This window comes from Ustilago hordei, assembly GCF_900519145.1.
Source record: "Ustilago hordei strain Uho2 genome assembly, contig: UHO2_contig_18, whole genome shotgun sequence".
NCBI classification, from domain to species: Eukaryota; Fungi; Basidiomycota; class Ustilaginomycetes; order Ustilaginales; family Ustilaginaceae; genus Ustilago; species Ustilago hordei.
The window spans coordinates 224,417-251,312 of NW_024545264.1; the positions used below are offsets into that span (position 1 = coordinate 224,417).

General features: G+C 51.1%; 10 protein-coding genes across 10 annotated transcripts; 5 read left to right on the forward strand and 5 right to left on the reverse strand.

Moving 5' to 3' along the window:
• Positions 1-670: 670 nt before the first annotated feature.
• UHO2_06336 (uncharacterized protein) lies at positions 671-2,255 on the forward strand (the record flags this gene model as incomplete). The annotated part of the gene is made up of 2 exons (XM_041556344.1): positions 671-730; positions 888-2,255. 2 exons carry the CDS (start codon positions 671-673, stop codon positions 2,253-2,255), a joined length of 1,428 nt encoding a protein of 475 aa, XP_041412278.1.
• A 2,216-nt stretch (positions 2,256-4,471) lies between these two features.
• Positions 4,472-9,033, forward strand: UHO2_06337 (uncharacterized protein; the record flags this gene model as incomplete). The annotated part of the gene is made up of 2 exons (XM_041556345.1): positions 4,472-4,523; positions 4,760-9,033. 2 exons carry the CDS (start codon positions 4,472-4,474, stop codon positions 9,031-9,033), a joined length of 4,326 nt encoding a protein of 1,441 aa, XP_041412279.1.
• Positions 9,034-9,916: 883 nt separating this feature from the next.
• On the forward strand, positions 9,917-11,134 carry UHO2_06338 (uncharacterized protein; the record flags this gene model as incomplete). Its single annotated transcript, XM_041556346.1, has 1 exon — positions 9,917-11,134. The coding sequence occupies one exon, from the start codon at positions 9,917-9,919 to the stop codon at positions 11,132-11,134; it is 1,218 nt and encodes a 405-aa protein (XP_041412280.1).
• Positions 11,135-11,392: 258 nt separating this feature from the next.
• On the reverse strand, positions 11,393-13,144 carry UHO2_06339 (uncharacterized protein; the record flags this gene model as incomplete). The annotated part of the gene is made up of 1 exon (XM_041556347.1): positions 11,393-13,144. One exon carries the CDS (start codon positions 13,142-13,144, stop codon positions 11,393-11,395), a length of 1,752 nt encoding a protein of 583 aa, XP_041412281.1.
• Positions 13,145-13,287: 143 nt separating this feature from the next.
• On the reverse strand, positions 13,288-13,616 carry UHO2_06340 (uncharacterized protein; the record flags this gene model as incomplete). The annotated part of the gene is made up of 2 exons (XM_041556348.1): positions 13,288-13,395; positions 13,476-13,616. 2 exons carry the CDS (start codon positions 13,614-13,616, stop codon positions 13,288-13,290), a joined length of 249 nt encoding a protein of 82 aa, XP_041412282.1.
• Positions 13,617-14,936: 1,320 nt separating this feature from the next.
• UHO2_06341 (uncharacterized protein) lies at positions 14,937-15,587 on the forward strand (the record flags this gene model as incomplete). The annotated part of the gene is made up of 1 exon (XM_041556349.1): positions 14,937-15,587. One exon carries the CDS (start codon positions 14,937-14,939, stop codon positions 15,585-15,587), a length of 651 nt encoding a protein of 216 aa, XP_041412283.1.
• A 531-nt stretch (positions 15,588-16,118) lies between these two features.
• On the reverse strand, positions 16,119-16,972 carry UHO2_06342 (uncharacterized protein; the record flags this gene model as incomplete). Its single annotated transcript, XM_041556350.1, has 2 exons — positions 16,119-16,509; positions 16,599-16,972. The coding sequence occupies 2 exons, from the start codon at positions 16,970-16,972 to the stop codon at positions 16,119-16,121; spliced, it is 765 nt and encodes a 254-aa protein (XP_041412284.1).
• A 2,624-nt stretch (positions 16,973-19,596) lies between these two features.
• On the forward strand, positions 19,597-20,253 carry UHO2_06343 (uncharacterized protein; the record flags this gene model as incomplete). The annotated part of the gene is made up of 1 exon (XM_041556351.1): positions 19,597-20,253. One exon carries the CDS (start codon positions 19,597-19,599, stop codon positions 20,251-20,253), a length of 657 nt encoding a protein of 218 aa, XP_041412285.1.
• Positions 20,254-20,731: 478 nt separating this feature from the next.
• Positions 20,732-21,585, reverse strand: UHO2_06344 (uncharacterized protein; the record flags this gene model as incomplete). Its single annotated transcript, XM_041556352.1, has 2 exons — positions 20,732-21,118; positions 21,190-21,585. 2 exons carry the CDS (start codon positions 21,583-21,585, stop codon positions 20,732-20,734), a joined length of 783 nt encoding a protein of 260 aa, XP_041412286.1.
• Positions 21,586-24,551: 2,966 nt separating this feature from the next.
• On the reverse strand, positions 24,552-25,405 carry UHO2_06345 (uncharacterized protein; the record flags this gene model as incomplete). The annotated part of the gene is made up of 2 exons (XM_041556353.1): positions 24,552-24,942; positions 25,032-25,405. 2 exons carry the CDS (start codon positions 25,403-25,405, stop codon positions 24,552-24,554), a joined length of 765 nt encoding a protein of 254 aa, XP_041412287.1.
• Positions 25,406-26,896: the final 1,491 nt, after the last annotated feature.

Consider the following 26,896-nt stretch of genomic DNA (forward strand, 5'->3'; position numbering starts at 1 on the left):
GCTTTCGTCTTTTGCCTTTCTTCGATTCGAAACCCCAAGGAGCACCTCATTTCTTCCGCCATTCCTACCAGTCCACAATCTTCTCAATCAACCTTTCACTTGGCTGCAAGTCGTGAGTTTTCTTTTTGCCTCTCATCTTTCTTCCCATCTGCTTCTGCACCTTTCTGTTGCCCCAAACGCCCTCAGCTCTATGGAGCTCTGGCCGCCGACGCTTCGTCTTTACCGGCTTGCCTCGATAGTTACGTCGACGACGCTAGCAGCGGCAACACGCACTATTCGCATCTGAGCAAGGCACCTGCCAGCCCTCGAACTTTCTCTTCTGTCCCTTCTTCCCATCGACTGGAGTGAACCTCTCCTCATAGGATTCCTTCCGGTGTTCCGCAGTGGCCTCTTTCTTCAGATCGCAAATTGTGCACTGATATGCAGCACCGCCAAATCTGGCCAGACGTTTATGAGAGCCTTCAAAGCCTAACCGCTCCATTCCTTGGTTTCTTTTTCATCTCTTCCCACTTCTTGCCTCCCGTTTTGTTTTGCTCGTCAATCTCGGCCATTACTCTCTGTCTCTTTCGACACAACAACGCAACGCTACGACAAATTTGCAATCCCAATCCCAACCCTCTCGCCTTCTTTCCCGACGTAGTCCGACTTTGAACGCGACACACCGTAACGTATGAGCTTCTCCAACCCCATCGGCTGTTTCTCTGAAAGCAGCGGCAGCACTACCACTACTGTAAGTGTTTGGCAGCAGCATTCTTGCGACTGCACAAACAGAGCAGCATAGCCGAAAGCCATCTCACAACAAAACTAGCTAGAGCCTTACAGGCTGACCGTCATCATTCATCACATTTCACTGCTTTGCTGCATTCCTTTCAACGTTGCGATATCAGACCGTCGCCAGTTCCGTTCGTCGAGCCTATCACGACCAGCCTCAAGCCATGACCATGACTATGCCACTCGCTGGCCTCTCGCCGCCCAACAAAGGCTTCTTTGCACCCTCTTCTATGCCCAACGCAAGGGCCGATGGTTCATCAAACGGCGGCATCTCCTCTTCTGTGCCTAGCCGTGGACGCAGAAGAGAATCCATCACCGGGCAGATGCGTCGCAAAGCCACCGACACAGCTTCGGCTGCTGGCGCTGGTGGAGCCTCAGGCCTCTCGATGAGCCGTGGTGCTGCTGGCATCCCCACCTCTCCCAATGGACGAGCGATCCCCATGATGGCACGCTCCCCCCGTATGGTCACTGCTGAGATGAGCGGTCTTTCCACTTCCTTTGGAGCTGCTGCTGAAGCTCTTTCTCTCTCGTCTTCCATCGCATCCAACTCCACCGTCGCCCCTGGCTCTTTCCAGGCAAGAAGCAATGCGCAACCTATTGCAAACGAGGGGCGCTCGCAAGGTCACTCGCATCTCGGTGTTGAGTGCTTTGGTCCTTCCAGTCTCGACAGTTCCATGCCTATGCCAAGTCCAGGGATGATCACTGCCAACGCGAGTGTCAGTGGTGCCCTTGACAACGGAGCTAAGCGTGACCGTCGCGCCTCGGTCAGCTCAACAGGCACTGTTGGCGAGGATGATGACTCCAAGGGCGGCAAGCACGAGCAGCTGCACCGTTGCGAAAGCTGTGCCAAAGTCTACCGTCACCCAAGTTGTCTCATCAAGCATCGCTGGGAGCACACCGTCTACTGGAAGGAAGCCTCCAAATTTCTCATGAGCAAGCATCAACAGGTACAGCTACTCGAAGCCGCCGCCATCTTGGTCGGTATGGATGCCAACGCGCGATCTTTGCCCGAAGAAAAGGCACTGTGGCCTGCAGCTGTCAGCCCTCCGTCGTCTGGTTTGCTGGGATCCGAATCGATCAACTTTGAAACCCTGATGGCTTCGAAACGTCGCAACACGGTCTCGAGCAATGCTGGTGCCAGCCCAGCACGTGGACCTACTCCTTCGTTGGTTCCTAACGACAGCAGCGATGGCAGCACTACCAGCACCTACGATCCTTCGATGCGCAGTGTTACCATGAGTCCACTTGCTGGACTGGGCAACATGCGTCTCACTGAGACCGATGGCAAGCACAGCGGTTTGCCACCTTACCGTCTTGATGATGGTGGCAGTGGTAGCGACCGTGCTGACCGTTCTGGTTCGGCAGAGATGTATGACGATGAGGATGTGGATGAGGAGGACCGAGTGGATGAGGGCGAGGAGCGATACGGTGCTGATGCAGGCGGCGATGTGATGGCCAACATGGAGATGGATGACGTGCAATAACGACATGCTCCTCTTCACCGTGGTCGCTATCACTCTTTCTGCTCAGCTTAATATTCTTCTCCTTGCTCCCATGTTACCGTGCCTTGCCGATCTCTGTGAGCCACCAAATATCAATCTTGATCTCATCTCTCACTCGCACAGGTGGAAGCGATGCGGATAACTTTTTGTTCTTCTCTTGGCTCCCTTGACTTATGCTTTCATTGCCTCTTTCTCAAATGAGCCTAGAAGCTGTGCGAGAATGTAACAACATGACATTGAACCAACCAAAATGGATACCAATTAACGCCGAGGCCTGCCTGTGCAAGCTTGTCTGATACTGAGAAAAACCTAGTCGTCTGCCCAATGATTGCTGCCATGCTGCCACAGTGCACAGACTCATCTGCAGCTTGGAACGGTCGTGCACATCGACATGGTGACCTTGTTTCCTGTATCCCGGATCTTGCCACAGGGTACATTAAATCGATGGAAACCCCGGTGAAATTTGTCATAACTTAGGCTTAGATAGGACCGTCTAAGGATCAGCAAGGTGACGCTCTACTGGCCCAGAAGACGCGGTTTGATGGGCGTTGGAAGGGTCAAGTTGTGGTGCCCCACGCATGCTACAAGATTGTGGGGGAGCAAAGGCGGATCGGCGATACGGCGGTTCAAACGAGTTGCTGTGTTTGCTTGTGAAAGATAGCGAGGAAACGCAGGCGAAAGCAAGCCAAGCCGACTTGGTGTGAACAGCTGGCAGGAGCGGTGGTAACCTTCTCAACTACCCCGCTTTCGCCAGGAGGAGCAAGTTCTGGTCGTCATCTCCAACTCGGCTGCTCTATGATTGTTTGTCGCGTACAGCAGCAGTCGAGACAGTAACCAGCTCCGTGCATCTCCTTGAAGCTCTTATGGACGCCTCTGACGTCGCTGTCATGTCCGCTTCACCGCGGATAGTGGTGAATGATTGTCGTCATGCTTCTCATTGTGGGAAAAAAAAGTAAACGTCGGGGGTTGAAAACTTGCTCTCCTTCTTGTTCTTTCTGCTCGCACTTTGACTTTCTCCAGACAGTAAGGCAAGGTACACACAGACACATATATCTACACATCCACGAAAGATGGAGTTATGGAATTCGCAACATAGGCGAGGTCGTCGGCATCAGTTTGGGATGCAAGTCGAGTAGTAGCCGAGGTCATCCATCATAGCGTCTCTCTCTCTGCCTCTCTGCCTCTCTCTCTCTCCCTTTCTGTCTCTCCCGTCTCTCTCTCTCCCTCTTGATCAAATCGATCCACACTCAGATCCACACTTGGATCCAATCCTTGCTCTTCTCTTTCACACCGAGCAAATTTCGAGCGTTACTGTAACCAATAACGACGCTTTGTTTTGCCGCATTCTGTTCAACTACTGTAACAAGTGTCTCGCCTCTCCATTCTCGCTCAGTGCACGACGGCTTCCCAGTTGTCTTTGTCCGCCTTTTTGTCTTGCTCTTCGCCTCCATTCGTCCACACGCACGGCAGCAGCAGCGAACTTAGCCTCATTTGGCTAGCCGCTCCTCCGCTTTCCCCGCTCTGATCCAATATAATCCTCCCAGCGCGAGTCGCCCATCCACGTTTATCAAAAGCTCGGCCCCCCTCCTTTGCTCTCGCTATCATCCTTTCTATTCTAACGACCAAAGAGCACGCGGCTTTTCTCTCCTTCATCATCATCATCACTACCACTACCACTACCACTATCACTACCACTACCACTACCACTACCACTGCCACTACCACTGCCACACACTCTCTCCCTGCCCTCTTCTCTTTGGATACCCGTGCTTGGAGTTCACGTTTTCTTGTTCAACACGCTCCTCTGCTTCTCTATTCGTAAAAGAGTATCTTCCACTCGTTTCTACTGTAACGAACGAGTTCCCTCTCTCCCTCTTTCTTACGCCTTTTCTTGTCTCAACCGAAAAGCCGTCTTCGCAAAGCTCAGCACAGCTTGCATCCGCTTTTCTCTTGCTTCTTTCTACCTTGTCCTCTAGACGGCGAAACTGCATAGGAACGCTTTTCGTAGCCTCTACTACCTCCCAGTCCCCCTGCTTCGGCAGCAGTCGCTTCCCTTTTTCCAGAAACAGCAGGATCCGCAGTCTAGACAGTCTCGCTCCTCAACACCTGCCAATTCTCCTTTTCAACCCAAACCCTCTTTCCCTCACAAATCCCGTGCAGCTCAACGCAGCAGCACTGATCCAGCACAGTCGACAGAAATGGCGTCTGTAACAAACGATCTCGGTGAGGAGATCCAGCCCGCCTACCGAGGTAAGTCGCCAAATCCCTTTCTTCCACTTCTCTTGACTCCATGGCCGCCTCCGAGCTACACACACTCTCTCTCTCTCTTTCTCTCTCTGCTCCTCGCCCTGGCGCGGATGAGCGGCGCCATGCCATCTGTTCTCCTCTCTAGGCCACTCATTCCAGCCTCCTGAGCAGTCAGAGCTCATCTCCCAGAGAGCAACAAAGCTAACCTTCTTTCCTTTCCCCTTTCTTTGCTACAACAGGCAACCTTTCCGCCTCGCAGCAGAAGGACGTCCGAGAGATGTGGAGACGTCTTTTCGAGCTCTTTGAAAAGAACAAGGATGTCTCGGACCGTGTAATGCGCCAAGGTGGCCCTACCAAGGTCCCCAAAGGCGCCGCCGCCACTCCCAAAAACGAAAAGGACGCCGGCAAGGACATCCCCAAGGATGACAAGGCCAAAGAAGAGGCCAGGAAGGCCGAAGAGATGAAAGAGATGAACGAGTTTATCGACAAGTACGGTGGACCCATCTTGCGACAAACCATGTGGGAATTCACCAAGATGGATCACCCCGATACCTCGGTTCTTCGTTTCCTTCGTGCTCGTAAGTGGGACATTGACCGTGCACTTGCCATGTTGGCAGCTGCCTGCAAGTTTCGTCTCGAAAAGGACGTTAGCGGTATCATCTACAAGGGTGAAGACGGTCTCAAGGATGTCCCCGGTTTTATGAACCAGATGCGTCGTGGTATCTCGTACATCATGGGCTCCACCGACAAGATGGAGAACCCCATCTACTTTATCCACGTCGCTCGCCACTTTACCAGTGCACAGAAGCACGAAGTTCTTCAGGACTACGTCTTGCTTGCCATGGAGAACGCTCGTATGATCACCACGGCTCCTTACGAGAAGGCCGTCGTCATCTTCGACATGGCTGGTTTCGGTCTGAAGAACATGGACTGGCAGTGTGTTCTCTTCCTCGTCAAGTGTCTCGAAGCTTACTACCCCGAATCGCTTCAGCGTATCTACGTCCACGGTGCTCCTTGGATCTTCAAGGGTATCTGGCAAGTTTTGCAGCCCATGCTTGACCCTGTCGTTCGTGACAAGATCAAGTTCTCCAGTAAAGCCCAGGATCTCGCCGAACTCGTCCCCGCTTCCAAGATTCGGAAGGGTATGGGAGGTACTATGGACTGGGACTGGGACTACATTGAGCCTCAGGCTGGCGAGAACGATGTCATGAAGGACACCAAGTCTCGCTCCAAGATCGAGGCCGAAATGAAGCAGCTCACCGACGAGTTCGAGAGACTCACTTGCGAATGGTTCGAGACCACCCGCAGCGATGACGAGAACCCTGATCTCGCTTACCGCCGCGAAGTGCTCTCCAAGCAGATTCGTCTCAAGCACTACCAGATCTTGCCCTTCGTTCGAGCTAAGAACATCTACCAGCGTGCCGGTATCATCACCTACGACGGTACCATTACCTGGAAGTACCCTCAGACCAACGGCAAGACCATCACTCAAGTCGTCAACGACCGTCACAACTACGGCTCCCTCATCAAGTGGCTCCAGGAACACAACGAGGACACGCTCGAGAGCTCCTTCGGTCACAAGAAGCTTGTCGAGCTCTGTGATGACGGCACCATCAAGGAGTCTTACGGTGGCGGCGCAAAGGGCCGCAAACCGAGCGATGCTGCTTCCGTAAAGTCCGGCAAAAAGTCCAAGAAGGGTGAAGCCGCCGCTGCTGCCGCGGGTGCTGGTGCTGGTGCTGCAGGCGTTAAGAGGTCCAAGAGCAAGAAAAAGCAGCCTGAACCCGAACCTGAAACCGAGCAATCCGATCAAGATGGTTTCGAGGACCCCGAGTCCGAGCCAGAGCCTGAGCCTGCTGCGCGTGCCAGGCGCTCTCCTTCGGCCAACAAGTCGCTCAACCGCAAGCCTAGCAGAGCTGCTAAGCCTGAACCCCAACCCCAACCCCAACCCGAGCACGATGACGACGACGATGACCAGCAGCAGCCTCAGAGCTACACCGGTGCTGCTGTCGGTGCCGTTGCTGGTGTCGCTGCTGGTGCCGCAGGTGCTGCCGCTGCTGGCTTCAACTACATCCGTGGTGCTAACAAGAACAATGGTGACGCTGCCAACGATGCTGTTCAGAACCGCCACCACGACGAGCAAGACGACGAGGAGGATGACCAAGAGGAGGATGACCAAGAGGAGGATGACCAAGAGGACCACGGCGTCGCCCGCCCTGGCCAGCGTCAGCAGGCACCTCGCACCGTTGACCACTACCCCGATGAGGATGACGAGTTCGACGAGGAGAGCCCCATCGATGACCAGATGTCGGCTTACTCTGACGAATCCATCACTCCCGAGACCGCTGTCCGACCCGACTACATGCAGCAGAAGATCAGCACTTCCGACTGCAAGATCGACGACAACGACTGCCGTGAGGATCTTGCAGCTGTCCGCGAAGCCATGGCTCTCTTCCTCAACTCTCGCATGCGCGAAGCCGAAGAGATCTGCATGAACGGTGCCGGTACTCGTCTCTACAAGGCCGAAGGTATGGCCCTTATCAACTCGGTCAAGTCGATCATGACTTTCGAGCCTGCCGACTTTGAGACGGCCATCATGTGCTGTCAGCACTCGATGAAGATCGCTGGCTTCCTCCGCAAGAAGCAGGGTACCATTGGCAAGTTGATTGGTGGCGGCAAGATGGGCAACTACCGTTCCATGAGTCTTGTTCAGCTTCATGCCGAGTTGGTTCATTCGGAGTCGCAGCTGCTCAAATCCGTGCTGGGTATCTTCTACTCGGGTGACAGCATCGGGTTTGTGAAGCAGGCGTTCAGCTTGCGTGCTGCTTACTTCCAGGTTCGTGAGCTTTTCAAGTTTGTCGAGGCTGTTGATGCTGAGGCTGAAGAGGCCGAGGTTTCGGGCAAGCGTTGCCAGACGGTTCACTTGGACCAGGACTTCCGATCGGGCGTTTACCTCGGTAACGCTATCTGCTCGATGGTTCTATCCATGCTGCCTACCAAGACGCTCAAGATAATGGAAGGATTTGGATTCGTTGGTGACCGCAAGTTCTCGCTCGACCTGTTCGCTCGTGCTGGTGGATGGAGCAAGAGCAAGCCTCTTCCCACCATCTCGGCTGATGAGGAAGGTGTTCGTCGACCCTTGTGCGACATTGCCATTCTCATGTACCACCTTTGGATCTCGAGCTACATCCCCGTCACTGAGCTCGATTTCGAATTTGCCGACAAGATCCTCTCATGGAACTTGGTCCGTTTCCCTAACGGTATCTTCTACCTCTTCTGGTCTGCTCGACTCTACGCCGCCCAGGCTTTGCCCGAGAAGGCAATCGAGTACTACCGGAATGCGATTGAGTCGCAGCGCGAGTTCAAACAGTTGCACCACTTGTGTTTCTGGGATCTCTCGCTCACCTACCTCTGCACCTGCGATTTCGCCCGTGCTTACGAGTGCTACGATGTTCTTTCGCGCGAATCCAACTGGTCCAAAGCCATCTATCAGTACGCCAAAGCCGTCATGCTCTACGAGACGGGTATGGATGACCGAGCCAAGAGTGCCACCATCATGCGCACGGTTGGTAAGCTGACCAAAAGGGTAGCAGGTCGACAGATTTCCTTTGAGCGATTCGTCGCATTAAAGGCTAAGAAGTACATTGCTCAGCAGAACCGACTTGCTTTGCCAGGACTCGAGTTTTCGTACTTGTGGCACTGTATCGGTCAGACGCCAGTGTTCTTGTTGGTGGAGAACACACTGACGCGTATCGATGAGTTTATCGACGAACTCGAATCCTACCACAATCCCAAGTCGTACGGTACAGGAGAGAACGAGTACTGGTCGGCTTACTGTTTGGCTTTCTTCCTCCGGGGTGTTGCTCTTCGCTTTGTTGCTTACCCCGAGCCTCAGACTTTGGTTCGTTTGCCAGCCGAAGACACCGTTGGACCGATCGAAGAGATTCAAGCCGACGCAATTCAGTCGTTCAACAAAGTCTTTGAGCACGGTCAGAAACTGGATGAGATCGACCGATACCTCGTTTACTTTGCTCACTACGAACTCGGCCGTCTGCGCAGCTGCATGGGTCAGGATGAAGCTGCCAAGCTCGAATTCCGTAAAGTGCTTAGCGGCAAACCATTGGAGGCCAAGGGTAAAGGCCTGATCGGCGGTGGAAGCAAGGCTAACTACTTGCTTTCCAACATGTGTCAGGTTCGTGCTCACGCTGCGATGGAGACGATGCGTATCCAGAAGTCGAGATCGCGCGCTTCCTTCTTCCACGGTGCAGAGGGCTCCTTGGCTAGTCAGAGCATTGCATCCAAGTCGACGAGGAGTAACTCGTTGGCTAGCTCGTCGGCAAGTAAGAGTATCACAAGTAGGGGTACTAGTATGAGTTCTAGATCGGGTAAGGGTAGTATTAAAAGTAACAGGTATGATGCTGAGGAGGGGTACAGGCCTTCGAATGGCAATGGAAGGGCCAGAGCTGAATCGGGTAGGAGCCAGGCTACTGATTACTCTTCCTCCAAGCGTCGCTGAAAGCTCCATGGCAGTTTGATACCCCCCCCCCCCCCCTTCTTGGTCTTTCTCTCATAGTAAATGTCGTCTTCTAGTTTCCGGTTCTTCTCTTCTCCCTCCTGTGGTTGGCTAAGTTATGTATGACTCCGATTAGCGCTTCGTTATGGTACAATTTACGATGCTTTGTCCTGAATCTCGAACGTCTGTGATAGCATCTGCTCCTCGAGCCTCGTTGAAAGTTGTGTGGTGAGAGAAGGGGGTGTGGATCGGGATCTAGATCGAGATTTAGATCGGCCAATCTCGATTACTGTGAGATGCTGTGGGATGAGATCGGGCGATTCAGTAGGAACGTGGGGCTTCGGACATGACTCAACAAGAAATGCATAATCGCAAGCGAGAATGAGCAAAATTGCGTGATTGGCACAGAGGGAGCACGTCAGATTGCGCCTTTCCTCAGCTGCTCACTCCACACTATTGCCTCCGCCTCTCTCTTTCGCCACTCGACACCGTCTCATTGGACGGGTGGAGATGGTCGATGCTCAGAGTGGCAAGATGGTTTAACAAGGTGGTGTAACAAGATGGATAACCGTGCATTTCAGTCACTGCATGGTTGGCTGGCCCCGGCCAACTGCAATTCTTCTGATGCACGAAAGGATTGGAGCACACCATTCTGCAGCCTGTCAAGAATCGACAGAAGTTGGCATGCGGTGTGCAAGATTTGCTCACGGTGGTGGTGGATCTCGTCATCCCTTCCCTGCTCTGCTTGGTCGGTGGTGAAAGTGTCTGATGATGGCGTGAACTGAGATGCTTTATAACCCCCTCCTACCTCCCATCTCGCTCCTCTCTTCTACTCTCCACCCTCACACCTTCTCCCAAAGCTCTCCCCTCATCACTTGGTTCAATCATGCCATCCGCCACACGCCCAAGCCTGCCCCCCTGGACTCCCCCCCAGCCCACCCGCGAAACAGACCTCGAATGGGCCCCCCTAACCACCTTGGACCTATCCCAAATCACAGGTCCGGACTTGACCTCCGTACCCCCCTCCCTCGTCTCCTCCGTAGGCGAAGCTTTCCACCGCGACGGATTCATCTATGCCATCAACCATGGTCTTTCCTGGTCTGAAGTTCTTCGCCAGTTCGCCATTGGTCAGTACGCCTTCAAGGGCGTATCTGAATCCGACAAAGCTCGTTACAAAGCTGACATTCTCGCCACAGGCTCCTTCGTAGGTTACAAGGAGCAAGGGCATTGGAAGCTTAACGGCGTTAAAGACCGCATCGAACAGCTCAACTTTGGATCTCAATCCTTCGCTCCTGAGAAAAGGGAAAAGCTTTTCCCACCTTCGCTGCAAGATTTCATCCCTGAGATTGAGCAGTTCGCAAGGTTCAACCACGCAGTTATCCTTCGAAAGGTTCTCAGCGTGCTTAGTTTGGTTCTTAAGCTTCCGGCGGATTATCTTTGGAACTTGAGTAAGGAACCCGAGAAGAGGGGATTGGATCTGTTGAGATATGCAATCTATCACACACCGGATCAACAAGATGATGAAAAGTTGGGCGGGGTCAGGTTGCAAGGTCATACAGATTTCAATTCTGTCAGCATCCTTTGGAGCCAACCTATTACCTCGCTAGAAGTTCTCATGCCAGACAACAAATGGCGTTTGGTCAAACACCGAGACAATGCACTCGTAATCAACCTTGGCGATGCCATGCACTTCCTTTCCGGTGGATACCTCAAACAAACCATTCACCGCGTAGTTGCACCACCTGCAGACCAAGCTCACTATACCAGACTAGGTATCTTTTACTTTGCACTCTTCAACGACAACGTATCTCTAGAACCACTAGAACAGCAGAGCGAGGTAGTAAGAGAAGCATACAAAAACAAAAAGCAACTAGACGGAAAAGGCTTCTGGGACCATCTCAAGCAGAAGCGCCAAAACGTTCCCACAGCCGGAGATTGGGAAAGGCTGAGAGTCAAAGCGTATGGACAGCAACATGCTAAGAAGGCCGAGGATGGGCATGACGTTGAAGAGATTGCTGGACAGAAGGTGCTAGGGTATAACGGAGAGAGAGTCAAGCCCAAACATCAGCAGATTCAACAGTCGGCTTCGGTTAAGGCCAACTGAACAACCAGTCTCGAAAAGAGATCTAAAAACCAAATGTCGTTGGTTTGAGGCTTCAACCCTCACTATCCCCCCCCCCCCCCCCCCTCCTTCCTTCCCCTGTACAACAAACACTAGTCTCAACACATTCACATCGTCTCGATAGGTTTCCTTGCATCCAACTGCATCATCCAGTTTTCAATGTTGATACTTGTCCACGATTCTGCGTTGTGGATTGAAATTGCATGTGGCAAAAACTGAGCCAAGTGTTGGTTTGCCATCTCATCTCTGAGGCTCAGTAATACGACGAGCATAATCGAGCAACGAAGCGTGCTTACCGGGAAGCGTAGCAAGCTGCAAACTCAAATGTGCAAGTCTGTCCACCTCGTCGTCTGATGTTTTGGACCAGATGACATCCCCTTTCACCTTTCCAGGCAAATGTTTTGCCCATTTGGGATCCGATTCTGCTTTGTTCCTCAACTCTTCTCTCACCTTGCTAGGCAGATGCGCAAAGGGGATCGAGATGGCGGGCCAATCGAGCAGGTTGAAGATTTGACACCAGATTTCGCTCTCTCCTGCATCGTCCAGTTGGACAAAAGCTTCGTTTTGAACCGCCCCACCCAGGATGTAGGTTGGGGTGATGAACATGACGTTTTCGGGCTCTTCGACTATTTCGTCGGTGATGCCGGCTTGTTTGATGAATCTTTCTTCCAGTTTGGCCAGACGCTCGCTGTCGGGTTTCCATGACTTTTTGTCCGAGTCGGAAGCGACAGAGGATAGGCGAGATTCGTCGAAGAGGGTGCGGGTCATAAGTGGATCGTCGCCAAGCATTTCGCGTGCTTCGTCAAAGCCATGTTCCTTGGCGTGTTCGGTCCATGCTGTGGCCCAGGCTGCTAGATCGATGTCGCCGAGAGCGTCGCACTGCTCTGGACAAGTGTACATATCCCTATCCTTCAATGACTTGACTAGCCATTGGATGAGCTCGCTTACTTCGGGCGAGCTTTTCTGCGTTGTGTAGACGATACGAGGATTGTTATGCTCCTTTGCTTCGAGCTCTTCTAGCTCGTCTTCATCCACTTCATCCATCCACTTGTTTTCTTTGTCAAAGTCCTGAGCTTCGCCACCGCCAATTACTCTCGCCACCAGCTCCAAAGTCGGCATGCACCTTGACAGCAGACCTGGTGCTATTGCGGGCACCGAAGTATGGGGAAGACCAGTCATAAAGTCTTTCGGCAGCTTCCAGCGGAAATCCTGAGGTTTCGAGACATACTTGTACCCGAACAATTCGTTCAGGCAGGCTGGTTGTCGCACTGATCCACCCATATCGGTGCCAATACCGATCTGGCTTCCGCCCATCTTGACTAAGGCGGCTTCACCACCGGAGCTGCCGCCGACCTGAAACTTGTTGCTCTGCTTTTCATCTCCTTCGGCAGTCTGGATGGGAGAGTGCGTAGTGCCCCAGAGAGGAGAGTGTGTGGTGTTCGACATGATCAACTGAGGTGCCGTAGTTTTCGCAATCAACATTGCCCCCATGTCTTGCATCTTCTGGACCAGCTCGGCACTAGCAGCTTCTTCCTGTGTTGCCCTAGATGAACAACCCAGGGTAGTCGGAAGCCCATAAACGTGGACGCAATCCTTGACGCTGAAGACAAGGCCGTACAGCGGATAGCAGTCGAGCACAGATTTGGCCGTATCATCGTCGCCAGACAGCTCCATGTTCTCAGCCTCCTCGAGCGCCTCTTCGTATGGAAAGGCCGTCAGACAATGGGTGGTGAGGCTTGCTTGGATAGTAAGTCGGATTCTTGCTTCGAGTACGCGCTTCAGAGTAAGATCTTGGCTGATAATGAGGCGGCCCTGAAGGTGCCAAAGTGGTTCGTTTGCAATCTCGTAATCTTCTTCATTGGGCTCCCCATATTGCTTCTTGGCCTTGGTGACCTTCTCAAAGAGTGCATCGACGGCTTCATTCGCACCAGGACCCTTCAGGCCAGGGTATGGCTTTTGGAATTCGGCACGAAAGGTTTTTGATGCCGACATGGCTTCAGTTTGAGGGGTTGATGGAGGTCAGATGGCAAGGAAGAGTGACAGACTCGACTTGACAAGTGACACAGAGCTGACTCAAAAGCTCCACACCAACACCTTTTTTTTTACCAATACTTTTTTGGTGCAGAATTTCTGTGTCACTTTTCGCCAATGCCGATTTGTATAGCCGAACGTGTTCTACCACCACTAAGTTCATGCCCACCTAGACTGTCGCCACGGCCAACGAACATCGCTACGCCGGGTCCCTGTGAGGGCCGTCTATACCATCACAGCTGCTCTAGCTGCGAGAGAGCAGTCTGGTTTGGGTTGCTAGAGGCATTGCTACAGGAACAGCACTGTGTCTCATGATCTTGACCGACACCGTACATCCACCTGGTGGAGCGACGGCACTGTTGGCCTCAACCGGTCCTCCGGTAGTCAAGTTGGGTTGGAGGTATCTGCCGGTAGTGCTACTCTCCAGTGTCATCATGGAAGTGTGGGTGCTGCTATGGATGAACTTGGGCAGGGTGAAATATCCTCATTATTGGTTGCGGCCAGCGGGACATGCGAATGTTGGAATAATGAAAGAATACGCGTGTCGACACTTAGTGGTCGGCGATGGTCTAAGCACAGTGTTGAAGCTATTGAGCAAAAACACTATACTATATTGACCTGGGAAAAGAATGTGGTGGGAGCCTCGAGCTCTCCACGTGGTATATATATATAAAGTGTCGGCACATCCCACATGTGGGAGCATCATCCTCAATGACAAAGTATGACAACGAGTGGGACACAGTCGTAACCGATCCCTCGCTTGTATCGGCTTTGCCCTTTTCTCGATCAGATCTGTTCTGCCCGATTCCCTATCAAATCGGATCTATGTCATACTTTAGCGTCTTGCTGGATCGTAACCTTCAGTAGCGAATGATCAGAGAAACTTCAGGGTCAAGTTTGCAGGTTTTGCAAAGAACAAGAACAGCAAAGAGAAACGACAAAAGTCTAGACGGGGACTTCCTTCGTCGCGTAGAGATCCCACATTATGCATCAATGCTACATTTCTTCTTGACTCGGACTGTTATGAAAAGACATGAACAAGTGAAAGAGGTGGAGCAGCAAAGCAAGCTTCACCTCCAAGGTGTCTGCCAGTCGATAACGAATGCACAGTCAGGATAGTTACTCCTAACAATGTCGATGCGGCGGGCTTTTCTGATGTTGCCCTAAACCGCACGTTGAAACTCCTAGGGCAACACACCCACATTGTACTGGTGGAATAAGCATTGTTTGCTGGTATACTCTCTTTGTCGATAGCTTTAGCACTTTGCCTCACAGCACTTTCGTACCTTCATGTCTTGGTGTCTAAATGTACTGTACCCACTCAAGTTCGCATCTTCATGTCTTGATGTCTAAATGTACTGTACCCACTCAAGTTCGCACCTGCACCAGATCAATCGGTGCCACGGACCACGACGCAATGTTGCTGAAGTTCGATCTCAGACAAAGAGGGAAAATGAAGGCTCTGAGGAAGTGGCTGACCGAGATGGGCAACACAACGCAAAGAGGTGAGAGAGCTATCGCCACACGTGGCCCTGTAACAGCAAAATTTTGTCCTCCTGGAAGGAGGGCTGAGAAGGTATAAGAAGACCCGCGTATCCCTGTCTCATTCGGGTCTCTCCCTCATCGACCTCTCCTTGCCACTTCGACCTCTCGAGTAATGCTGGCAATGCGTCAAACCTTTCAGCAATGGATGGTGCTGCTATCAGCACTCGTCCTATTGCTTCTCCCAGCCCTACTTTGCTATGCAGCGCCGATGCACCCTAGTGCTTCTTCTAGCTCTGGAGCTCGATCTGAAATCGAAAACTTTTCCTATTACTCTGACGGCAACGTGGGGTTCAATCCAAACAGAAAAGTCCTGGAAGGCAGTGATCTTGAAGAGCATTTCGGCGCTGAACTACATTATGGTGGCGTACCGATGTTTAATGTAGAAAAAGTTCCTGTAAGCAAAGTGCGGGACGCTATGGCCACCTACAACCACATCTGGATTGTTGGTCGCCCTTCTCCTACAGAGCGGTACAGGTTCATGGAGCTAATTAAAGGCAGTGATGAACTACCCTCATTAAGGACTGACGAAGGAGATGATATTCGTAAGCATTTCCTGGATGCGCAAGACTTCGAGAGAAAGTATGGTAGTAAAGCTCTGGGCCTTAGGTACGGGTCTCCGTTCGGCGAACGACCAAAGCCAAAAACATCCGTTTTGAAGTGGCTTCGATTGCCAACTTCTACAAAGCCAAAACTGTACGAACTGGAACAGACAAGCATCAGTCATCTGCGCAGGGCCCTCAACCAGTTTAACTACCTCAGAATTCATGATTCAGCTCATCACAAGTTGCTCAGCTTCAAATTAGATCAAGACGGCAGGGTGCTTTTCGAAGACTTGGGTCATTACCTTGGCCGGGTGTAGGCTCCTTGCGTCCGCTACTTGTGCTTCGAATATTCCTCACCCCCATTTGGTATCTCTTGATTCGAATTTCATTCGTTTGCCATGCGTCTCAACAGCTAATGAGAACCACTACCGCTGTCTGTCGTCGTCTGTCTTGAATGCAATGCATCACATTCCTCATTCCTCATCCTTGCGATTTCAACTAGCCGGTCTCGTGTGAATATTCATACAGAGCGACATACAGTCCACGCATTAGACTGTGTTGAGTGATACAATCTCAACATAAAGATTCTTTCAAGATGAGAAGGCAGCAAGGGCAATTGAGAATCAGTATGCCCATCTCAATACTACTCGACGAAAGGAAAAATGGGCATGATGAACTTACATGTGCTTCAAGGAACCAGCAAGCTTCTTGCCTGCAACGACGGCTGTTTTGCGCTCTTTCCAAGGCCACCGGTCGCACCATACCTCTGCACTGTGGGTGCGACAATCGGCTTCTTGATGTCATACCTGAGCAAAATCTCAGGAATGATCTTTGAGAGCTCCATCAAGCTAGAACAGATGCAAACTCTGAGTCAAAGGCAGCTCCTCCGCAGGCGGAACAGTCAACAATATCCCCGCGTCCGTCACTTCATACGTCTCCGGATCGACCTTGAGATCAGGCATATGCGTGTTGAGCTTCATATCCTTCTTACTAACTTTCCTGCATCCTTTCACCGGCTCGACCCTCTTGGTGACTCCGTAACGCTTCACAATACCGTGCTTAACGGAAAGCTGAGAGACGAAAAGCACCGAATTGTGCGGCGCAGCATTGGCGTTCGCACCATGCATGCCTCTTCCATAGATCGGCTGCACCGTTGGAATGGAAGCATTTGCATCACCCATTTGCGCCCACGCCACCTGTCCACCCTTCAAAACGAATTCCGGGCAGACACCGAACTTGCTCGGCAAGTAGAAAACCAGATCAGCCAGCTTGCCTGGCTCGATCGACCCAATCAGATGCGAACAACCATGAACAAGACAAGGCCGTACAGCGGATAGCAGTCGAGCACAGATTTGGCCGTATCATCGTCGCCAGACAGCTCCATGTTCTCAGCCTCCTCGAGCGCCTCTTCGTATGGAAAGGCCGTCAGACAATGGGTGGTGAGGCTTGCTTGGATAGTAAGTCGGATTCTTGCTTCGAGTACGCGCTTCAGAGTAAGATCTTGGCTGATAATGAGGCGGCCCTGAAGGTGCCAAAGTGGTTCGTTTGCAATCTCGTAATCTTCTTCATTGGGCTCCCCATATTGCTTCTTGGCCTTGGTGACCTTCTCAAAGAGTGCATCGAGGGCTTCATTCGCACCAGGGCCCTTCAGGTCAGGGTATGGCTTTTGGAATTCGGCACGAAAGGTTTTTGATGCCGACATGGCTTCAGTTTGAGGGGTTGATGGAGGTCAGATGGCAAGGAAGAGCGACAGACTCGACTTGACAAGTGACACGGAGCTGACTCAAAAGCTCCACACCAATACTTTTTTGGTGCAGAATTTCTGTGTCACTTTTCGCCAATGCCGATTTGTATAGCCGAACGTGTTCTACCACCACTAAGTTCATGCCCACCTAGACTGTCGCCACGGCCAACGAACATCGCTACGCCGGGTCCCTGTGAGGGCCGTCTATACCATCACAGCTGCTCTAGCTGCGAGAGAGCAGTCTGGTTTGGGTTGCTAGAGGCATTGCTACAGGAACAGCACTGTGTCTCATGATCTTGACCGACACCGTACATCCACCTGGTGGAGCGACGGCACTGTTGGCCTCAACCAGTTCTCCGGTAGTCAAGTTGGGTTGGAGGTGTCTGCTGGTAGTGCTACTCTCCAGTGTCATCATGGAAGTGTGGGTGCTGCTATGGATGAACTTGGGCAGGGCGAAATATCCTCATTATTGGTTGCGGCCAGCGGGACATGCGAATGTTGGAATAATGAAAGAATACGCGTGTCGACACTTAGTGGTCGGCGATGGTCTAAGCACAGTGTTGAAGCTATTGAGCAAAAACACTATACTATATTGACCTGGGAAAAGAATGTGGTGGGAGCCTCGAGCTCTCCACGTGGTATATATATATAAAGTGTCGGCACATCCCACATGTGGGAGCATCATCCTCAATGACAAAGTATGACAACGAGTGGGACACAGTCGTAACCGATCCCTCGCTTGTATCGGCTTTGCCCTTTTCTCGATCAGATCTGTTCTGCCCGATTCCCTATCAAATCGGATCTATGTCATACTTTAGCGTCTTGCTGGATCGTAACCTTCAGTAGCGAATGATCAGAGAAACTTCAGGGTCAAGTTTGCAGGTTTTGCAAAGAACAAGAACAGCAAAGAGAAACGACAAAAGTCTAGACGGGGACTTCCTTCGTCGCGTAGAGATCCCACATTATGCATCAATGCTACATTTCTTCTTGACTCGGACTGTTATGAAAAGACATGAACAAGTGAAAGAGGTGGAGCAGCAAAGCAAGCTTCACCTCCAAGGTGTCTGCCAGTCGATAACGAATGCACAGTCAGGATAGTTACTCCTAACAATGTCGATGCGGCGGGCTTTTCTGATGTTGCCCTAAACCGCACGTTGAAACTCCTAGGGCAACACACCCACATTGTACTGGTGGAATAAGCATTGTTTGCTGGTATACTCTCTTTGTCGATAGCTTTAGCACTTTGCCTCACAGCACTTTCGTACCTTCATGTCTTGGTGTCTAAATGTACTGTATCCACTCAAGTTCGCACCTGCACCAGATCAATCGGTGCCACGGACCACGACGCAATGTTGCTGAAGTTTGATCTCAGACAAAGAGGGAAAATGAAGGCTCCACAAAGGTGGCTGACCGAGATGCGCAACACAACGCAAAGACGTGAGAGAGCTATCGGCACATCCCACATGTGGGAGCATCATCCTCAATGACAAAGTATGACAACGAGTGGGACACAGTCGTAACCGATCCCTCGCTTGTATCGGCTTTGCCCTTTTCTCGATCAGATCTGTTCTGCCCGATTCCCTATCAAATCGGATCTATGTCATACTTTAGCGTCTTGCTGGATCGTAACCTTCAGTAGCGAATGATCAGAGAAACTTCAGGGTCAAGTTTGCAGGTTTTGCAAAGAACAAGAACAGCAAAGAGAAACGACAAAAGTCTAGACGGGGACTTCCTTCGTCGCGTAGAGATCCCACATTATGCATCAATGCTACATTTCTTCTTGACTCGGACTGTTATGAAAAGACATGAACAAGTGAAAGAGGTGGAGCAGCAAAGCAAGCTTCACCTCCAAGGTGTCTGCCAGTCGATAACGAATGCACAGTCAGGATAGTTACTCCTAACAATGTCGATGCGGCGGGCTTTTCTGATGTTGCCCTAAACCGCACGTTGAAACTCCTAGGGCAACACACCCACATTGTACTGGTGGAATAAGCATTGTTTGCTGGTATACTCTCTTTGTCGATAGCTTTAGCACTTTGCCTCACAGCACTTTCGTACCTTCATGTCTTGGTGTCTAAATGTACTGTACCCACTCAAGTTCGCATCTTCATGTCTTGATGTCTAAATGTACTGTACCCACTCAAGTTCGCACCTGCACCAGATCAATCGGTGCCACGGACCACGACGCAATGTTGCTGAAGTTCGATCTCAGACAAAGAGGGAAAATGAAGGCTCTGAGGAAGTGGCTGACCGAGATGGGCAACACAACGCAAAGAGGTGAGAGAGCTATCGCCACACGTGGCCCTGTAACAGCAAAATTTTGTCCTCCTGGAAGGAGGGCTGAGAAGGTATAAGAAGACCCGCGTATCCCTGTCTCATTCGGGTCTCTCCCTCATCGACCTCTCCTTGCCACTTCGACCTCTCCTTGCCACTTCGACCTCTCCCTTCCACTTCGACCTCTCCTTGCCACTTCGACCTCTCGAGTAATGCTGGCAATGCGTCAAACCTTTCAGCAATGGATGGTGCTGCTATCAGCACTCGTCCTATTGCTTCTCCCAGCCCTACTTTGCTATGCAGCGCCGATGCACCCTAGTGCTTCTTCTAGCTCTGGAGCTCGATCTGAAATCGAAAACTTTTCCTATTACTCTGGCGGCAGGGTGAGGTACGATCCAAACAGAAAAGCCCTGGAAGGCAGTGATCTTGAGGAGCATTTCGGCGCTGAACTACATTATGATGGCGTACCGATGTTGAATGTAGAAAAAGTTCCTGTAAGCAAAGTGCAGGACGCTATGGCCACCTACAAACGGGTCTGGATTGTTGGTCGTCCTTCTCCTACAGGGGGGTACAAGTACATGCAGCTAATTAAAGGCGGTGGTGAAGATATCTTAGTAAGGCCTGAAGACGAAGATGATATTCGTAAGCATTTCCTGGATGCGCAAAAGTTCGGGTTGGACAATGGTAAGGAAGCTCAGGGCCTTCTATACGGGCGTCCGTTCGACAAACGAAAACGGTCAATATTCCGCCCTTATAAGGTGCCTGAATGGGAAGCTATAGAAAAGCCGGAGATCACCGTGTACGATCTGAAAAACACAAGGTTCAGGCATCTGCGCAGTACCCTTGACCAGTATAACTACCTCAAAATTCGTGATTCAGCTCGTGGCAAGTTGCTCGGCTTCAAATTAGATAAAGACGGCGGGGTGCTTTTCAAAGACTTGAGTCATTACCTTGGCCGGGCGTAGTCTCCATGCGTCCGCTACTTGTGCTTCGAATATTCCTCACCCCACCCATCCCCATTCACCGCTGTCTGTCGTCGTCTGTCTTGAATGCAATGCATCACATTCCTCATTCCTCATCCTTGCGATTTCAACTAGCCGGTCTCGTGTGAATATTCATACAGAGCGATGCACAGTCGACGCATTAGACTGTGTTGAGTGATACAATCTCAACATAAAGATTCTTTCAAGATGAGAAGGCAGCAAGGGCAATTGAGAATCAGTATGCCCATCTCAATACTACTCGACGAAAGGAAAAATGGGCATGATGAACTTACATGTGCTTCAAGGAACCAGCAAGCTTCTTGCCTGCAACGACGGCTGTTTTGCGCTCTTTCCAAGGCCACCGGTCGCACCATACCTCTGCACTGTGGGTGCGACAATCGGCTTCTTGATGTCATACCTGAGCAAAATCTCAGGAATGATCTTTGAGAGCTCCATCAAGCTAGAACAGATGCAAACTCTGAGTCAAAGGCAGCTCCTCCGCAGGCGGAACAGTCAACAATATCCCCGCGTCCGTCACTTCATACGTCTCCGGATCGACCTTGAGATCAGGCATATGCGTGTTGAGCTTCATATCCTTCTTACTAACTTTCCTGCATCCTTTCACCGGCTCGACCCTCTTGGTGACTCCGTAACGCTTCACAATACCGTGCTTAACGGAAAGCTGAGAGACGAAAAGCACCGAATTGTGCGGCGCAGCATTGGCGTTCGCACCATGCATGCCTCTTCCATAGATCGGCTGCACCGTTGGAATGGAAGCATTTGCATCACCCATTTGCGCCCACGCCACCTGTCCACCCTTCAAAACGAATTCCGGGCAGACACCGAACTTGCTCGGCAAGTAGAAAACCAGATCAGCCAGCTTGCCTGGCTCGATCGACCCAATCAGATGCGAACAACCATGAACAAGACAAGGCCGTACAGCGGATAGCAGTCGAGCACAGATTTGGCCGTATCATCGTCGCCAGACAGCTCCATGTTCTCAGCCTCCTCGAGCGCCTCTTCGTATGGAAAGGCCGTCAGACAATGGGTGGTGAGGCTTGCTTGGATAGTAAGTCGGATTCTTGCTTCGAGTACGCGCTTCAGAGTAAGATCTTGGCTGATAATGAGGCGGCCCTGAAGGTGCCAAAGTGGTTCGTTTGCAATCTCGTAATCTTCTTCATTGGGCTCCCCATATTGCTTCTTGGCCTTGGTGACCTTCTCAAAGAGTGCATCGAGGGCTTCATTCGCACCAGGGCCCTTCAGGTCAGGGTATGGCTTTTGGAATTCGGCACGAAAGGTTTTTGATGCCGACATGGCTTCAGTTTGAGGGGTTGATGGAGGTCAGATGGCAAGGAAGAGCGACAGACTCGACTTGACAAGTGACACGGAGCTGACTCAAAAGCTCCACACCAATACTTTTTTGGTGCAGAATTTCTGTGTCACTTTTCGCCAATGCCGATTTGTATAGCCGAACGTGTTCTACCACCACTAAGTTCATGCCCACCTTAGACTGTCGCCATGGCCAACGAACATCGCTACGCCGGGCCCCCGTGAGGGCCGTCTATACCATAACAGCTGCTCTAGCTGCGAGAGAGCAGTCTGGGTTGGGTTGCTAGAGGCATTGCTACAGGAACAGCACTGTTTCTCATGATCTTGACCGACACCGTACATCCACCTGGTGGAGCGACGGCACTGTTGGCCTCAACCGGTCCTCCGGTAGTCAAGTTGGGTTGGAGGTATCTGCCGGTAGTGCTACTCTCCAGTGTCATCATGGAAGTGTGGGTGCTGCTATGGATGAACTTGGGCAGGGTGAAATATCCTCATTATTGGTTGCGGCCAGCGGGACATGCGAATGTTGGAATAATGAAAGAATACGCGTGTCGACACTTAGTGGTCGGCGATGGTCTAAGCACAGTGTTGAAGCTATTGAGCAAAAACACTATACTATATTGACCTGGGAAAAGAATGTGATGGGAGCCTCGAGCTCTCCGCTTGGTATATATATATACAAAGTGTCGGCACATCCCACATGTGGGAGCATCATCCTCAATGACAAAGTATGACAACGAGTGGGACACAGTCGTAAATGATCCCTCGCTTGTATCGGCTTTGCCTTTTTCTCGATCAGATCTGTTCTGCCCGATTTCCTAACAAATCGGATCTATGTCATACTTTAGCGTCTTGCTGGATCGTAACCTTCAGTAGCGAATGATCAGAGAAACTTCAGGGTCAAGTTTGCAGGTTTTGCAAAGAACAAGAACAGCAAAGAGAAACGACAAAAGTCTAGACGGGGACTTCCTTCGTCGCGTAGAGATCCCACATTATGCATCAATGCTACATTTCTTCTTGACTCGGACTGTTATGAAAAGACATGAACAAGTGAAAGAGGTGGAGCAGCAAAGCAAGCTTCACCTCCAAGGTGTCTGCCAGTCGATAACGAATGCACAGTCAGGATAGTTACTCCTAACAATGTCGATGCGGCGGGCTTTTCTGATGTTGCCCTAAACCGCACGTTGAAACTCCTAGGGCAACACACCCACATTGTACTGGTGGAATAAGCATTGTTTGCTGGTATACTCTCTTTGTCGATAGCTTTAGCACTTTGCCTCACAGCACTTTCGTACCTTCATGTCTTGGTGTCTAAATGTACTGTACCCACTCAAGTTCGCATCTTCATGTCTTGATGTCTAAATGTACTGTACCCACTCAAGTTCGCACCTGCACCAGATCAATCGGTGCCACGGACCACGACGCAATGTTGCTGAAGTTCGATCTCAGACAAAGAGGGAAAATGAAGGCTCTGAGGAAGTGGCTGACCGAGATGGGCAACACAACGCAAAGAGGTGAGAGAGCTATCGCCACACGTGGCCCTGTAACAGCAAAATTTTGTCCTCCTGGAAGGAGGGCTGAGAAGGTATAAGAAGACCCGCGTATCCCTGTCTCATTCGGGTCTCTCCCTCATCGACCTCTCCTTGCCACTTCGACCTCTCCTTGCCACTTCGACCTCTCCCTTCCACTTCGACCTCTCCTTGCCACTTCGACCTCTCGAGTAATGCTGGCAATGCGTCAAACCTTTCAGCAATGGATGGTGCTGCTATCAGCACTCGTCCTATTGCTTCTCCCAGCCCTACTTTGCTATGCAGCGCCGATGCACCCTAGTGCTTCTTCTAGCTCTGGAGCTCGATCTGAAATCGAAAACTTTTCCTATTACTCTGGCGGCAGGGTGGGGTACGATCCAAACAGAAAAGCCCTGGAAGGCAGTGATCTTGAGGAGCATTTCGGCGCTGAACTACATCATGATGGCGTACCGATTTTGAATGTAGAAAAAGTTCCTGTAAGCAAAGTGCAGGACGCTATGGCCACCTACAAACGGGTCTGGATTGTTGGTCGTCCTTCTCCTACAGGGGGGTACAAGTACATGCAGCTAATTAAAGGCGGTGGTGAAGATATCTTAGTAAGGCATGAAGACGAAGATGATATTCGTAAGCATTTCCTGGATGCGCAACACTTCGAGAGAAAGTATGGTAGTAAAGCTCTGGGCCTTAGGTACGGGCTTCCGTTCGCCAAACGAAAAGGGTCATTATTCTCCTCTTATAAGGTGCCTGAATGGGAAAAGGTAAAAGCGAGCACCAAGGAGTTTAATCTGGCGACGACAGAGCTCTCCGAACTGCGCAATCACCTCCACAAGAAAAGCTACCTTAAAGTTCATGATTCAGTTAATGGCGAGTTGCTCGGCTTCAAATTAGATAAAAACGGCGGGGTGCTTTTCGAAAAGTTGGGTCGATACCTTGGCCGGGCGTAGTCTCCTTGCGTCCGCTACTTGTGCTTCGAATATTCCTCACCCCACCCATCCCCATTCACCGCTGTCTGTCGTCGTCTGTCTTGAATGCAATGCATCACATTCCTCATTCCTCATCCTTGCGATTTCAACTAGCCGGTCTCGTGTGAATATTCATACAGAGCGATGCACAGTCGACGCATTAGACTGTGTTGAGTGATACAAGCTCGACATAAAGATTCTTTCAAGACGAAAAGGAAGCAAGGGCAATTGAGAATCAGTATGCCGATCTCAATACTACTCGACGAAAGGAAAAATGAGCATGATGAACTTACATGTGCTTCAAGGAACCAGCAAGCTTCTTCCCTCAAACGACGGCTGTTTTGCGCTCTTTCCAAGGCCACTGGTCGCACCATACCTCTGCACTGTGGGTGCGACAATCGGCTTCTTGATGTCATACCTGAGCAAAATCTCAGGAATGATCTTTGAGAGCTCCATCAAGCTAGAACAGATGCAAACTCTGAGTCAAAGGCAGCTCCTCCGCAGGCGGAACAGTCAACAATATCCCCGCGTCCGTCACTTCATACGTCTCCGGATCGACCTTGAGATCAGGCATATGCGTGTTGAGCTTCATATCCTTCTTACTAACTTTCCTGCATCCTTTCACCGGCTCGACCCTCTTGGTGACTCCGTAACGCTTCACAATACCGTGCTTAACGGAAAGCTGAGAGACGAAAAGCACCGAATTGTGCGGCGCAGCATTGGCGTTCGCACCATGCATGCCTCTTCCATAGATCGGCTGCACCGTTGGAATGGAAGCATTTGCATCACCCATTTGCGCCCACGCCACCTGTCCACCCTTCAAAACGAATTCCGGGCAGACACCGAACTTGCTCGGCAAGTAGAAAACCAGATCAGCCAGCTTGCCTGGCTCGATCGACCCAATCAGATGCGAACAACCATGAACAAGACAAGGCCGTACAGCGGATAGCAGTCGAGCACAGATTTGGCCGTATCATCGTCGCCAGACAGCTCCATGTTCTCAGCCTCCTCGAGCGCCTCTTCGTATGGAAAGGCCGTCAGACAATGGGTGGTGAGGCTTGCTTGGATAGTAAGTCGGATTCTTGCTTCGAGTACGCGCTTCAGAGTAAGATCTTGGCTGATAATGAGGCGGCCCTGAAGGTGCCAAAGTGGTTCGTTTGCAATCTCGTAATCTTCTTCATTGGGCTCCCCATATTGCTTCTTGGCCTTGGTGACCTTCTCAAAGAGTGCATCGAGGGCTTCATTCGCACCAGGGCCCTTCAGGTCAGGGTATGGCTTTTGGAATTCGGCACGAAAGGTTTTTGATGCCGACATGGCTTCAGTTTGAGGGGTTGATGGAGGTCAGATGGCAAGGAAGAGTGACAGACTCGACTTGACAAGTGACACAGAGCTGACTCAAAAGCTCCACACCAACACTTTTTTTTTTACCAATACTTTTTTGGTGCAGAATTTCTGTGTCACTTTTCGCCAATGCCGATTTGTATAGCCGAACGTGTTCTACCACCACTAAGTTCATGCCCACCTAGACTGTCGCCACGGCCAACGAACATCGCTACGCCGGGTCCCTGTGAGGGCCGTCTATACCATCACAGCTGCTCTAGCTGCGAGAGAGCAGTCTGGTTTGGGTTGCTAGAGGCATTGCTACAGGAACAGCACTGTGTCTCATGATCTTGACCGACACCGTACATCCACCTGGTGGAGCGACGGCACTGTTGGCCTCAACCAGTTCTCCGGTAGTCAAGTTGGGTTGGAGGTGTCTGCTGGTAGTGCTACTCTCCAGTGTCATCATGGAAGTGTGGGTGCTGCTATGGATGAACTTGGGCAGGGCGAAATATCCTCATTATTGGTTGCGGCCAGCGGGACATGCGAATGTTGGAATAATGAAAGAATACGCGTGTCGACACTTAGTGGTCGGCGATGGTCTAAGCACAGTGTTGAAGCTATTGAGCAAAAACACTATACTATATTGACCTGGGAAAAGAATGTGATGGGAGCCTCGAGCTCTCCGCTTGGTATATATATATACAAAGTGTCGGCACATCCCACATGTGGGAGCATCATCCTCAATGACAAAGTATGACAACGAGTGGGACACAGTCGTAACCGATCCCTCGCTTGTATCGGCTTTGCCCTTTTCTCGATCAGATCTGTTCTGCCCGATTCCCTATCAAATCGGATCTATGTCATACTTTAGCGTCTTGCTGGATCGTAACCTTCAGTAGCGAATGATCAGAGAAACTTCAGGGTCAAGTTTGCAGGTTTTGCAAAGAACAAGAACAGCAAAGAGAAACGACAAAAGTCTAGACGGGGACTTCCTTCGTCGCGTAGAGATCCCACATTATGCATCAATGCTACATTTCTTCTTGACTCGGACTGTTATGAAAAGACATGAACAAGTGAAAGAGGTGGAGCAGCAAAGCAAGCTTCACCTCCAAGGTGTCTGCCAGTCGATAACGAATGCACAGTCAGGATAGTTACTCCTAACAATGTCGATGCGGCGGGCTTTTCTGATGTTGCCCTAAACCGCACGTTGAAGCTCCTAGGGCAACACACCCACATTGTACTGGTGGAATAAGCATTGTTTGCTGGTATACTCTCTTTGTCGATAGCTTTAGCACTTTGCCTCACAGCACTTTCGTACCTTCATGTCTTGGTGTCTAAATGTACTGTATCCACTCAAGTTCGCACCTGCACCAGATCAATCGGTGCCACGGACCACGACGCAATGTTGCTGAAGTTTGATCTCAGACAAAGAGGGAAAATGAAGGCTCCACAAAGGTGGCTGACCGAGATGCGCAACACAAC